Raw genomic sequence first — 15,397 nt, 5'->3', positions numbered from 1 at the left:
CAGCGAGTCAGATTTCCTGACTCCAGCCGTCCTGGAAACATATATTTTCAGGGCACTGACAACGTCTAGCAACTTGGAGGCCTCCAAGTCCCTAGTAGCCGCAGGCACCACCAATAGGTTGGTTCAGGTGAGACGCTGAAACCACCTTGGGGAGAAACTGAGGACGAGTCCTCAATTCCGCCCTGTCCGAATGGAAAATCAGATAAGGGCTTTTTCAGGATAAAGCCGCCAATTCTGACACGCGCCTGGCCCAGGCCAGGGCCAACAGCATGACCACTTTCCATGTGAGATATTTTAACTCCACAGATTTAAGTGGTTCAAACCAATGTGACTTTTGGAACCCAAAACTACATTGAGATCCCAAAGTGCCACTGGAGGCACAAAAGGAGGCTGTATATGCAGTACCCCTTTTACAAACGTCTGAACTTCAGGGACTGAAGCTAGTTCTTTTTGGAAGAAAATTGACAGGGCCGAAATTTGAACCTTAATGGACCCCAATTTCAGGCCCATAGACACTCCTGTTTGCAGGAAATGTAGGAATCGACCCAGTTGAATTTCCTCCGTCGGGCCTTACTGGCCTCGCACCACGCAACATATTTTCGCCAATTGCGGTGATAATGTTTTTGCGGTTACATCCTTCCTGGCTTTGATCAGGATAGGGATGACTTCATCCGGAATGCCTTTTTTCCTTCAGGATCCGGCGTTCAACCGCCATGCCGTCAAACGCAGCCGCGGTAAGTCTTGGAACAGACAGGGTCCTTGCTGGAGCAGGTCCCTTCTTAGAGGTAGAGGCCACGGATCCTCCGTGAGCATCTCTTGAAGTTCCGGTTACCAAGTCCTTCTTGGCCAATCCGGAACCACGAATATAGTGCTTACTCCTCTCCATCTTATCAATCTCAGTACCTTGGGTATGAGGGGCAGAGGAGGGAACACATACCCTGACTGGTACACCCACGGTGTTACCAGAGCGTCTACAGCTTATTGCCTGAGTGTCCCTGGACCTGGCGCAATACCTGTCGAGTTTTTAATCATGTGGAAGACTTCTGGGTGAAGTCCCCACTCTCCCGGGTGGAGGTCGTGCTGAGGAAGTCTGCTTCCCAGTTGTCCACTCCCGGAATGAATACAGCTGACAGTGCTATCACATGATTTTCCGCCCAGCGAAGAATCCTTGCAGCTTCTACCATTGCCCTCCTGCTTCTTGTGCCACCCTGTCTGTTTACGTGGGTGACTGCCGTGATGTTGTCCGACTGGATCAACACCGGCTGACCTTGAAGCAGAGGTCTTGCTAAGCTTAGAGCATTGTAAATGTCCCTTAGCTTCAGGATATTTATGTGAAGTGATGTCTCCAGGCTTGACCATAAGCCCTGGATATTCCTTCCCTGTGTGACTGCTCCCCAGCCTCGCAGGCTGGCATCCGTGGTCACCAGGACCCAGTCCTGAATGCCTAATCTGCGGCCCTCTAGAAGATGAGCACTCTGCAACCACCACAGGAGGGACACCCTTGTCCTTGGTGACAGGGTTATCCGCTGATGCATCTGAAGATGCGATCCGGACCATTTGTCCAGCAGGTCCCACTGGAAAGTTCTTGCGTGGAATCTGCCGAATGGGATTGCTTCGTAGGAAGCCACCATTTTACCCAGAACCCTTGTGCATTGATGCACTGAGACTTGGCTCGGTTTTAGGAGGTTCCTGACTAGCTCGGATAACTCCCTGGCTTTCTCCTCCGGGAGAAACACCTTTTTCTGGACTGTGTCCAGGATCATCCCTAGGAACAGAAGACACGTCGTCGGAACCAGGTGCGATTTTGGAATATTGAGAATCCAATCGTGCTGCCGCAACACTACCTGAGATAGTGCTACACCGACCTCCAACTGTTCCCTGGATCTTACCCTTATCAGGGAATTGTCCAAGGAAGGGATAACTAAAATTCACTTCCTTCGAAGGAATATCATCATTTCGGCCATTACCTTGGTAAAGACCCGGGGTGCCGTGTACCATCCATACGGCAGCGTCTGAACTGATAGTGACAGTTCTGTACCATAAACCTGAGGTACCCTTGGTGAGAAGGGTAAATTTTGACATGAAGGTAAGCATCCTTGATGTCCCGAGACATCATGTAGTCCCCTTCTTCCAGGTTCGCAATCACTGCTCTGAGTGACTCAATCTTGAATTTGAACCTCTGTACGTAAGTGTTCAAAGATTTTAGATTTAGAATCGGTCTCACCGAGCCGTCCGGCTTCGGTACCACAACAGTGTGGAATAATACCCCGTTCCCTGTTGCAGGAGGGGTATCTTGATTATCACCTGCTGGGAATACAGCTTGTGAATGGCTTCCAAAACCGTCTCCCTGTCAGAAGGAGACATCGGTAAAGCCGACTTTAGGAAACGGCGAGGGGGAGACGTCTCGAATTCTAATTTGTACCCCTGAGATATCACCTGAAGGATCCAGGGGTCTACTTGCGAGTGAGCCCACTGCGTGCTGAAATTCATTGAGACGGGCCCCCCACCGTGCCTGATTCTGCTTGTAAAGCCCCAGCGTATACTGAGGGCTTGGCAGAGGCGAGAGAGGGTTTCTGTTCCTGGGAACTGGCTGATTTCTGCAGCCTTTTTCCTCTCCCTCTGTCACGGGGCAGAAATGAGGAACCTTTTGCCCGCTTGTCCACGAAAAGACTGCGCCTGATAATACGGCGTCTTCTCATGTTGAGAGGCGACCTGGGGTACAAACGTGGAATTCCCAGCTGTTGCCGTGGCCACCAGGTCTGAAAGACCGACCCCAAATAACTCCTCCCTTAATAAAGCAATACTTCCAAATGCCGTTTGGAATACACATCACCTGACCACTGACGTGTCCATAACCCTCTACTGGTAGAAATGGACAACGCGCTTAGACTTGATGCCAGTCGGCAAATATTCCGCTGTGCATCACGCATATATAAAAATGCATCTTTTAAATGCTCTATAGGCAAAAATATACTGTCCCTATCTAGGGTATCAATATTTTCAGTCAGGGAATCCGACCACGCCAACCCAGCACTGCACATCCAGGCTGAGGCGATTGCTGGTCGCAGTATAACACCAGTATGTGTGTAAATACCTTTTAGGATACCCTCCTGCTTTCTATCAGCAGGATCCTTAAGGGCGGCCATCTCAGGCGAAGGTAGAGCCCTTACAAGCGTGTGAGCGCTTTATCCCCCCTAGGGGGTGTTTCCCAACGCACCCTAACCTCTGGCGGGAAAGGATATAATGCCAATAACATTTTAGAAATTATCCGTTGTTATCGGGGGAAACCCACGCATCATCACATACCTCATTTAATTTCTCAGATTCAGGAAAACTACAGGTAGTTTTTCCTCACCGAACATAATACCCCTTTTTTGGTGGTACTCGTATTATCAGAAATGTGTAAAACATTTTTCATTGCCTCAATCATGTAACGTGTGGCCCTACTGGAAGTCACATTCGTCTCTTCACCGTCGACACTGGAGTCAGTATCCGTGTCGGCGTCTATATCTGCCATCTTAGGTAACGGGCGCTTTAGAGCCCCTGACGGCCTATGAGACGTCTGGACAGGCACAAGCTGAGTAGCCGGCTGTCTCATGTCAACCACTGTCTTTTATACAGAGCTGACACTGTCACGTAATTCCTTCCAACAGTTCATCCACTCAGGTGTCGACCCCCTAGGGGGTGACATCACTATTACAGGCAATCTGCTCCGTCTCCACATCATTTTTCTCCTCATACATGTCGACACAAAAGCACCGACATACAGCACACACACAGGGAATGCTCTGATAGAGGACAGGACCCCACTAGCCCTTTGGGGAGACAGAGGGAGAGTTTGCCAGCACACACCAGAGCGCTATATATATATATATATACAGGGATAACCTTATATAAGTGTTTTTCCCCTTATAGCTGCTGTATAGTTAATACTGCGCCTAATTAGTGCCCCCCTCTCTTTTTTTAACCCTTTCTGTAGTGTAGTGACTGCAGGGGAGAGACAGGGAGCTTCCCTCCAACGGAGCTGTGAGGGAAAATGGCGCCAGTGTGCTGAGGAGATAGGCTCCGCCCCTTTTTCGCGGACTTTTCTCCTGCTTTTTTATGGATTCTGGCAGGGGTTAAATGCATCTATATAGCCCAGGAGCTATATGTGATGCATTTTTTTTTGCCATCCAAGGTGTTTTTATTGCGTCTCAGGGCGCCCCCCCCCAGCGCCCTGCACCCTCAGTGACCGAAGTGTGAAGTGTGCTGAGAGCAATGGCGCACAGCTGCAGTGCTGTGCGCTACCTTGTTGAAGACAGGACGTCTTCTGCCGCCGATTTTCCGGACCTCTTCTGCCTTCTGGCTCTGTAAGGGGGCCGGCGGCGCGGCTCTGGGACCCATCCAAGCTGGGCCTGTGATCGTCCCTCTGGAGCTAATGTCCAGTAGCCTAAGAAGCCCAATCCACTCTGCACGCAGGTGAGTTCGCTTCTTCTCCCCTTAGTCCCTCGATGCAGTGAGCCTGTTGCCAGCAGGTCTCACTGAAAATAAAAAACCTAATCTAAAACTTTCACTAAGAAGCTCAGGAGAGCCCCTAGTGTGCACCCTTCTCGTTCGGGCACAGAGATCTAACTGAGGCTTGGAGGAGGGTCATAGGGGGAGGAGCCAGTGCACCCCAGATAGTCCTAAAGCTTTCTTTAGATGTGCCCAGTCTCCTGCGGAGCCGCTATTCCCCATGGTCCTTACGGAGTCCCCAGCATCCACTTAGGACGTTAGAGAAAAATGAAACTAAAGAAGCTCTAGGAGCTCCCCTAGTTGTGACCGGCTCCACCGGGCACATTTTCTAAACTGGGTCTGGTAGGAGGGGCATAGAGGGAGGAGCCAGCCCACACTATTAAACTCTTAAAAGTGCCAGTGGCTCCTAGTGGACCCGTCTATACCCCATAGTACTAATGTGGACCTCAGCATCCTCTAGGACGTAAGAGAAATTACTGTTTAGTTACCAGCTTGACTTTCAGTTCGGGATATTCAGTAGGTCCCACACAGGACATCCTCTCTATAGAAGTACAATCAGTCTATCTGGGAGCAGATAATTCCACGCCCTCCTTATGAATCACAGGCATTGCATCTAACAATCATTCTTTGCTAAAACTGCCTGTGCTTTGCCAGATAGGACTAACCACTATGCCACACATTAAACAATCATGACATATACGTTACGTAGGCACACAACACATTCTGAATATGACAAATATGGGTCACCTAGTGGTATAAACTATATACATTAGATGTAGAACTAGTTTAAAACATGTGAGCCCAGCTGGAGTACTTACTGTGGAAGCAATGACTTTCTGACCAAAGACAGGAATGTGCTATTTGATTGAAGGACCTCCTTTCTCCCCTCAGCCATGGCTTCATGGTTTACAAGCAGTGAAGTGGTCTCTGCAAGTAGCCGCAAGCTGAACAGCCTCCATTCCACTTGAAAACACAAACAGCCAAGAATATTACCATGCAGCAAAGTAATTGAAACAAAATGTTGAAGCTGCAGAGAAATCTACTTGATGTGGCCTAGCTTACCATTCTGACTGCACACCAGGGAGCATAAAGGTGGGAGGATAGTGTCCACAACCTAAAACAGAGCAAGGGAAGGCCTGGATTTAATTACTGCAGGATCAGAAATAGAAATCAGTTTCACCACAAACTAAGGGGTTTTAAAGACACAGTTTGTAATTAAATTGATCATCTAAATTTGTGGAGATGCAGTGATTTACTACACAAATCCTTCTATAACCTTAGTCTCATTCTTTGTTTTTGGTCACTTAAAGAAGTCAAAATGCTAGAACTGTGAAACAGTAGTCACAGAAAAGTAACATACAGTAGTCAGTTATGAATCAGATAAACTTCATTTATTCTATAGGATCATCACATTGTAACTGATGCAACTTTTTTCAGTCTATTTATTAAGTAGGGAAAACACTATCACTGGGAATTACACCCTATGTATTAGGGATACTGACCGCTATCTCAGGCGACAGCCCAGGAACATTTAAGAAGGATGCATTTCACTTCCGGTTCCGGCATGGGAGAGTGAACAGCTTCTCCCTGCAGCTCCGCTCTCCACGCTGCTATACCCAGCCTTAACCCTGTCGGCCGCAGCTAGACACCGCTCCCGGTCCCCTAACAGATCGGGTATAGCTATGGACAAGTTCATGAGCCCACCACCGCCCGCAAAGCAACCTCCGGTAATGCAGCAGCAGCGCCAGGAGAAGCGTCGTGGCGACCATAACATGGCGCCTGACACAGACAAGGGTCCGGGGACGCCAGCGGCGAAGAAAGCTATCTCAGCCGCGGAAGGGATCAAAAGTATGCCGGAAGGTAATATCACAGCTTCCCTCACATATGATGAACTTACCAAGGCTATGCAAGCCACTATGGCGCCGTTATTACAGAAGGCGGTTGCAGACATAACTACACAGATTTCCCGCTTGTCTGACCGCATATCAGGGGCAGAGGCACACATAAGCCAGAACATGGATGATATCCACACGCTACAAAAGTCAGTCAAAGACTTGCTATTAGATAACAAACGCATGGCTGATAAGCTTGACAATATTGAAAACAGGTCACGACGTAACAACCTGCGTATCACCGGGCTCCCTGAATCTATCAAAGGGGCACAGTTAGAATTTTTTGTTCGTCATACACTACCTGAATTACTACATGTAAAATCTGAATGCTCAGATATAGTGATTGAAAGAGTACACAGGATGGGAGAAGTTAAACCTGCTTCAGCACATAAACCGAGGGTTGTCATTTTTAAAACACTGAATTACTTGCATAAACAGGTGCTTTGGTCTGCTTCTAGAAAACACAACCCCCTCGTTTGGGAATCCCATACCCTGAGACTGTTCCAGGATTTTTCTGTAGAGCTTTCCAGAGTGAGACGATCCTTCTCAACGGTCTGTACTACGCTGATACAAACAAACCGCAAGTTTCATATGTTATACCCAGCCAAGCTTAGAATTTTCACAACGTCAGGCTTTGCTGATTTTTCTAACGCAGCAGATGCTGCAGCTTATCTCAAGGAAGAGTCGGATGAAATAGGAACTGATCCCACGGTAGAACCTGATGATATGGCTGTGTGAACCACTTGCTAATCTGTTACCGGGAATTTGACTTTGAATCCTTGAAACGAGACATACCCCGTACACTCAATCTTAGACATGATGAGTGTGCAATCTTGTCTGATATCACAAGTTTTGTACCCATATATACACTTATATAACATAATAATGTTATAATGAGAAGATAGCCCACGCTTAGTGGAGCTACTTACCTGAGTTTGGAAAATTATATGTTTGAGCAGCTCGGAGAGCGGAGCTCTGCCGTTCTTGATTGTTTTGAAATTTTATTATTGAAAGACCCCTCCCTGATATCTAGAATCGTACCGGTTTGGGTACCAGGGATTTTTCTGGAGGTCACTTAGTTTTTTTGTAGGAATGGTTTTGTTCCTTATGTCATGCGTCTCTCCCCTTTCCCCTGTGTTTTTTCCCTCCTCTCTCTTTACTTTTCTCTCTCTGACTTTCCTTTGCAATTATTATTCAAATACCACTTTAATGTCTCTTAATATAGGCTCTCTTAATATTAGAGGGATTCATACACCTGCTAAGCGCCGAAAACTCTTTACCTACCTTAACAAACGCAATGTTGATCTTATATGTTTACAGGAAACTCATTTGATGCCAGATGAAGTGAAAAAGTTACAAATTATGGGTTGGTCTGTCTTAGGTTCAGCGTCCTTTAATACTAAGTCATGTGGGGTAGCAGTCTTAGCAAAAAAAGCTTTAAACTTGCAGGTTACGTCAACCTTTTCTGACCCGCTTGGTAGATACCAGACTATATCCCTTTCCCATACAGGTACCTCCTTCTCTATTTGTAATGTGTATGCTCCTACTCAATATAAAAAATCCTTTTTTGTGGAACTCCTTACACATTTACATAAATATGACACCTCCTCCCTGATAGTATGTGGAGATCTAAACTTAATATCTTCTCAATATCTAGACAGATCCCCTCCCTCCAAACGGCAGACTCCTCTCCCTAGATTGGGTGTCCCATACCTTAGCAAAGATCTTAACTTAATAGATTCCTGGTGGACACTCAATCCAACGGAGAGAGAATTTACTTGCTTATCACTAACTCACAATACTTGGTCCAGAATAGACTATATATTACTTGCCGAATCCCTGTTTCCTTCACTTGCCTCGGTGGAGATAGAACCCCCCCTTTTATCAGATCACTCATTGATCACTGCGAAACTAGTTCTGACAAAAAGTAAAGCCACCCCTCCGAGTTGGAGATTTCCATCCCACTTATTTCAATCCCAGGGTCTAAAACAAAAACTTCTGACTGCATGGAATAATTACGCAGAAATAAATGCATCCCATTCCTCTACTAACCCCCCCCTCTTTTGGCAAACCGCCAAGACGGTCCTTCGAGGTGAAGTGATAGCTTTTACCGCAAATACCAAAAAACGCCATAAACAAGAATACTTGCAGTTGCAAGAGAAACTATCTAATGCGTTCCAAATGTTTAAGACACTCCCCTCACCAGCACATAAAACTACCTACTTGGAAGCTAAATTAGCCTATAATGAATTTCTCCTAACTTTAGGAGACAAATACCTTTTCAATGTGCATTCAAAATTTTATAAGTTTGGGAATAAAGTGGGAAAGCTCCTAACTAACTTATTACAAGGATCTAGACCGCGCACAGTTGTTCACCCTTTGATACGTCCAGACGGCTCCAAAACTGTCTCTGAAGCACAAATAGTTGAAACTATGAAAGGTTTCTATCAGTCTTTGTACTCAGCCCCGGCGGTGGTTCCAGAGGAGTCCTTAGAAGATCATGACTCTATCCCCACTTTACCTCCCTCCTCCTCCTCAACTTCTATCTCTTCTATTTCTTCTTCTTACTGGAATTCCCTTACTTTACCACAAGTACCAGAGAAATTTATGACGACCCTGACGAACCCCATTACCCCTGAAGAGATCTCTTGGGCTATTGGAAAGTTGAAACTGGCCTCGGCGCCGGGCCCTGATGGATTTTCAAATGAATTTTATAAAATATTATCCCCACAGATAGCCCGGCCGCTGGCGGACACTTTCAACTTTGCAATAGACCAACAGTCTCTTCCTCTTTACTTTTCTGATGCTATTATAAAAGTCATCCCCAAGCCTGGGCGAGACCTTAGCCTCCCTGGTTCATATAGGCCGATCTCTCTGCTAAACGTAGATTATAAAATACTGACAAAAATTTTGGCAGAGAGATTGAAACCTTTATTGCCCCTCTTGATTAACTCAGACCAGACAGGATTTATCACCGGCAGACATTCTGTAGTGAACGTCCGAAGACTTTTAGCAGTCATCCAACAATCTACCTTGACCTCTGATATTTCCTCTTCCAACATGGTGATTACATTAGACGCAGAAAAAGCTTTTGATTTGGTATTGTGGCCCCATCTTTTTCAAACATTATATAATTTTGGCTTTCCCCCTCACTTTATTCAGATAATTCGCACCTTATACTCTTTCCCTAAATCAATGGTATCTTGCAATGGTCTTTTATCTTCCCCTTTCCTACTTCAAAGAGGTACTCGCCAAGGATGTCCGTTATCCCCTCTTCTCTTTGCACTAGCAGTTGAACCTCTAGCTGTCGCAGTACGTAGCTCCCCCCTGATACACGGAATTACTATACACTCTCTTGAACTGAAGATAGCTCTCTTTGCTGATGACACGCTTATTTTCCTTTCTAAACCTACACAATCTTTACCTGCCCTACTTCACCTTCTCGACTCCTTTGGAGCGCTGTCGGGGTTTAAAGTCAACTTAACAAAATCGGAAATTATGCCGCTGGGAGCAGACGCCCTAGACTTTATTGATAAAGCTGACATTCCTTTTAGAGTAGCCTCCTCTCATTTTCCCTACTTAGGGATACACATTCCTTCGGACTTAACTAAATTATACTCCCTAAATTTTCCCCCCATAATATCTAAAATAACCACTAGACTGGAATCGTGGAAAGACTTACCAGTCTCTTTGCTGGGCAGACTTGCCATAATCCAGTCAATAATCTTTCCGAAGCTTTATTATTGTATGCAAATGATCCCGTTGGCATTGCATAAATCAGATATTGCTAAAATGGAAAATTTGTTTCTAAAGTTTATATGGCAAGGTAAAAGGCCTAGAATAGCAAAAATTAAACTTGTCACTCCCCGGGCAGGTGGAGGAATGGGATGCCCAGATCTAAATAACTATTCCTTAGCTACCTTTTTTAGATATATCAACGATTGGATTCTAAACAATTCTACCTATACAGATTCTACTTTGGACCAAGCTATTTTTTACCCATACTCCCCTGGAGCTTTGATTCAAACTAAACTGTCAAAGATTCCTACCCACATAAAAATGCACATTTTGTTTAGGGATACATATGCTGCTTGGGTTTCTTTAAACAAAATTTGTCATAGGAATCCTTGCATCTCTTGTTTTCTCCCCTTGTGGGGTAACCCCTCTTTTTCCCCATCTTTGAATAATTCGCTTTTTTATTACTGGAAATCTAAAGGTCTAGATACTTCACATAAGGTTTTTGATCCCGGAGGAAATATATATTCATTTACAGAGCTTGCTAAACGCTTTGAACTGCCCCACACCCACAGATTTATGTATTTTCAAATCAGACATTACTTAAACAGTATTAAAATAGTCAGGACTAATACTTACCCCACTCCAATTCTTCCCTCACAACTTATCAATATCGATATCCTATTAGAATTTCTGCTACATAAACCCTACAAGGTTAAATACTTGTATACAATTCTCTTGAAGGCCTGTTATAATACTCACCCTCAATGGGAGGTTTTGGTACAAAAATGGGCATCGGATATCCCATCTGTTACTCAAATTGGTGATGTATTGGCTCTACACACTCTTTCTCTGAAAACGTTACAGTCCAGCTACCTCCAAGAGGTGTACATTCGAACCCTTCATAGGGCTTATATAACACCAAGCCAAAGACGGCATATGGTCCTTGAGGAACAAGGATATTGTTTGAAATGTAGAACCATGATAGCGGATTACTCCCACTGCATGTGGAATTGCTATAAATTAAAACGCTTCTGGTCTAAGTTAATGGTTTATGTCAATTCACTTTTTCACACCAAGTTAACCTTTGAACCGCTTGCATGTATGGGGCTTAACTTTTCTGTTTGGATTGCACAAAAACTGGAGAAACCTGTTTTTCCTTTACTTATTACTATTATAACAGTGGCCAGAAAATGTATTTTGGCCCACTGGACAAAAAAAACGGCTCCCCAGTTAAATACAGTGAAACAGAAGCTACTCCAAATTCTGTATTTTGAACGCAAGTATGCCAGATTAGAAGCACTAACAGGTGCTCATAAATTCTATCAGAAATGGATGCCTTTTATCACTACCCTAGAATCTCACATACAAAATCATATGACTGTTTTTGAACAAGTGTATTCTACTTCTCCCAATACTGTATGATCCTTCATGGTTTCAGTATGTATAGAATGTCAGAGTGTTGTCTCTCTTTTTCTTCTTCTCCTCTCTTTCTATCCCTTCTACCCTTATTTCACAACCCCGAAATGTCTGTCTTGTAACTAGTTTAGTCTTTCTTTATTTTAAAAAAATAAGAAAAGAAAACAAAGTATGTCATTTTCTACTATAATTTGTAGGTGGTTTTGCTGATGCATGTTTAACCATAACACTTTTTAAGCCTAATTCTGATTTAATATCATTTTGATTAGGTATAATTGGTCCGACCTAGTCTAATTTCCTATATTGAACTATACTGAATACAAGACCACTACTGCTTGACTATCTGAGAATGAGCATTGCTTAGAATGATTTGTTAATGTCAAATGCACTTGGTTGTATCACCTACACTATGAACCTCTAACCACTCTTTTTGTTTTGTTATTTCTTGAAAATCTTTAATAAAGAAATAAAAAAAAAAAAAAAAGAAGGATGCATTTAAATCCACAAACTTTCTTTCATTGTTCCCAGATGGCAATGCAGTAAATTTTTATGGATGAAATATGTATTTAAATAAAGCACATTGCTTATATGGAAGACCACCAACTGGCTGGCAAATCAGTTAGCTTACTCCTACTGCTGCCAGCCAGTATCATCAGGCAGCAGGGTATCAGCTGATTTTCTATAGCTTGGTCAAGTAGAGACAGAAAAGCTGTGTTATCGATTCATAATAATAATAATAATAATAATAATAACAACAACAAAAAATAAAGATTTTACTCACCGGTAAATCTATTTCTCGTAGTCCGTAGTGGATGCTGGGACTCCGTAAGGACCATGGGGATTAGCGGCTCCGCAGGAGACTGGGCACAACTAAAGAAAGCTTTAGGACTACCTGGTGTGCACTGGCTCCTCCCACTAAGACCCTCCTCCAGACCCCAGTTAGGATACTGTGCCCGGAAGAGCTGACACAAATAGGAAGGATTTTGAATCCCAGGTAAGACTCATACCAGCCACACCAATCACACCGTATAACTTGTGATACTATACCCAGTTAACAGTATGAAATATAACTGAGCCTCTCAACAGATGGCTCAACAATAACCCTTTAGTTAGGCAATAACTATAAACAAGTATTGCAGACAATCCACACTTGGGATGGGCGCCCAGCATCCACTACGGACTACGAGAAATAGATTTACCGGTAAGTAAAATCATATTTTCTCTGACGTCCTAAGTGGATGCTGGGACTCCGTAAGGACCATGGGGATTATACCAAAGCTCCCAAACGGGCGGGAGAGTGCGGATGACTCTGCAGCACCGAATGAGCAAACTCTAGGTCCTCCTCAGCTAGGGTATCAAACTTGTAGACTGTTGCAAAAATGTTTGAACCCGACCAAGTAACAGCTCGGCAAAGTTGTAAAGCCGAGACCCCTCGGGCAGCCGCCCAAGAAGAGCCCACTTTCCTCGCGGAATGGGCTTTTACAGATTTAGGGTGCGGCAGTCCAGCCGCAGCATGTGCAAGTTGAATCGTGCTACAGATCCAGCGAGCAATAGTCTGCTTAGAAGCAGGAGCACCCAGCTTGTTGGGTGCATACAGGATAAATAGCGAGTCAGTTTTCATGACACCAGCCGTCCTGGAAACATATACTATTCAGGGCCCTGACTACGTCCAGTAACTTGGAATCCTCCAAGTCCCAAGTAGCCGCAGGCACCACAATAGGTTGGTTCACATGAAAAACTGATACCACCTTAGGAAGGAATTGGGAACGAGTCCTCAATTCCGCCTTATCCATATAAAATACAGATAAGGGCTTTTGTATGACAAAGCCGCCAATTCTGATACACGCCTGGCCGACGCCACGGCCCACAGCATGACCGCTTTCCACGTGAGGTATTGTAGCTCCACGGATTTAAGTGGCTCAACCCAATGCGACTTCAGGAAATCCAACACCACGTTGAGATCCCACGGTGCCACTTGAGGCACAAACGGGGGCTGACTATCCAGCACTCCCTTAACAAAAGTCCGAACTTCAGGCAGTGAAGCCAGTTCTATTTTGGAAGAAAATCGATAGAGCCGAAATCTGGACCTTCATGGAACCCAATTTTAGGCCCATAGTCACCTCTGACTGTAGGAAGTGCAGAAATCGACCTAGCTGAAATTTCTCCTTTGGGGCCTTCCTGGCCTCACAGCACGCAACATATTTCCACCATATGCAGTGATAATGGTTTGCGTTCACTTCTTTCCTAGCTTTAAATAGCATAGGGATAACTTCCTCCGGAATGCCCTTTTCCTTCAGGATCCGGCGTTCAACCGCCATGCCGTCAAACGCAGCCGCGGTACGTCTTGGAACAGACAGGCCCCCTGCTGCAGCAGGTCCTGTCTGAGCGGCAGAGGCCATGGGTCCTCTGAGATCATTTCTTGGAGTTCTGGTTACCAAGCTCTTCTTGGCCAACCCGGAACAATGAGTATAGTTCTTACTTCTCTCCTTCGTATTATTCTCATTACCCTGGGTAAGAGAGGCAGAGAAGGGAACACATACACCGACTGGTACACCCACGGTGTTACCAGAGCGTCCACAGCTATCGCCTGAGGGTCCCTTGACCTGGCGCAATATCTTTGTAGCTTTTGTTGAGGCGGGACGCCATCATGTCCACCTGTGGCCTTTCCCAACGGTGTACAATCATTTGGAAAACTTCTGGATGAAGTCTCCACTCTCCCGGGTGGGGGTCGTGTCTTCTGAGAAAGTCTGCTTCTCAGTTGTCCACTCCGGGAATGAACACTGCTGACAGTGCTAACACATGATTTTCCGCCCATCGGAGAATCCTTGTGGCTTCTGCCATCGCCATCCTGCTTCTTGTGCCGCCCTGTCGGTTTACATGAGCGACCGCCGTGATGTTGTCTGACTGGATCAGTACCGGCCGGTGTTGAAGCAGGGGTCTAGCCTGACTTAGGGCATTGTAAATGGCCCTTAGTTCCAGAATATTTATGTGTAGGGAAGTCTTCTGACTTTTCCATAGCCTTGGAAGTTTCTTCCCTGTGTGACTTCCCCCCAGCCTCGAAGGCTGGCATCCGTGGTCACCAGGACCCAGTCCTGTATGCCGAATCTGCGGCCCCCTAGAAGATGAGCACTCTGCAGCCACCACAACAGCGACACCCTGGCCCTTGGAGACAGGGTTTTCCGCCGATGCATCTGAAGATGCGACCCGGACCACTTGTCCACCAGATCCCACTGGAAAATCCTTGCATGGGACCTGGCGAATGGAATTTCTTCGTAAGAAGCTACCATCCTTCCCAGGGCTCGCGTGCATTGATGCACCGACACCTGTATACGTATTAGGAGGTCTCTGTCTAGAGACGACAACTCCTTGGACTTCTCCTCCGGGAGAAACCCTTTTTATCCTGTTCTGTGTCCAGAACCATACCCAGGAACAGTAGACGCATCGTAGGAACCAGCTGCGACTTTGGAATATTCAGAATCCAGCCGTGCTGTTGTAGCACTTCCCGAGATAGTGCTACTCCGCCGAACAACTGCTCCCTGGACCTCGCCTTTATAAGGAGATCGTCCAAGTACGGGATAATTATTTCGGCCATTACCTTGGTAAATACCTCGGTGCCGGGGACAGACCAACGGCAACGTCTGGAATTGGTAATGACAATCCTGTACCACAATTTTGAGGTACTCCTGGTGAAGAGGGTAAATAGGGACATGCAGGTAAGCATCCTTGATGTCCAGTGATACCATGAAATTCTCCAGGCTTGCAATAATCGCCCTGAGCGATTCCATTTTGAACTTGAACCTTCGTATATAAATGTTCAAGGCTTTCAATTTTAGAATGGGTCTCACCGAACCGCCTGG

The 15,397-nt window shown here is 45.5% G+C and overlaps 1 protein-coding gene across 4 annotated transcripts in view; it reads right to left on the bottom strand.

The window, feature by feature from the left end:
* The window catches only part of ULK4 (unc-51 like kinase 4), a 1,561,547-nt gene that overhangs the window by 745,058 nt on the left and 801,092 nt on the right, over nucleotides 1-15,397 (bottom strand). For all 4 annotated transcript variants that reach the window (XM_063922404.1, XM_063922401.1, XM_063922403.1 and 1 more), the window contains 2 exons: nucleotides 5,557-5,608; nucleotides 5,313-5,457 (listed from right to left, as the gene is read on the bottom strand). In XM_063922404.1, coding sequence (XP_063778474.1) covers nucleotides 5,313-5,457; nucleotides 5,557-5,608 — 197 coding nt within the window. The remainder of the gene's footprint in view (nucleotides 1-5,312; nucleotides 5,458-5,556; nucleotides 5,609-15,397) is intronic.

The sequence above is a fragment of the Pseudophryne corroboree genome, chromosome 5 (assembly GCF_028390025.1).
Source record: "Pseudophryne corroboree isolate aPseCor3 chromosome 5, aPseCor3.hap2, whole genome shotgun sequence".
Lineage (NCBI taxonomy): Eukaryota > Metazoa > Chordata > Amphibia > Anura > Myobatrachidae > Pseudophryne > Pseudophryne corroboree.
The sequence above is the reverse complement of the archived record's forward strand: the minus strand, read 5'-3'. Positions and strand labels throughout refer to the sequence as shown.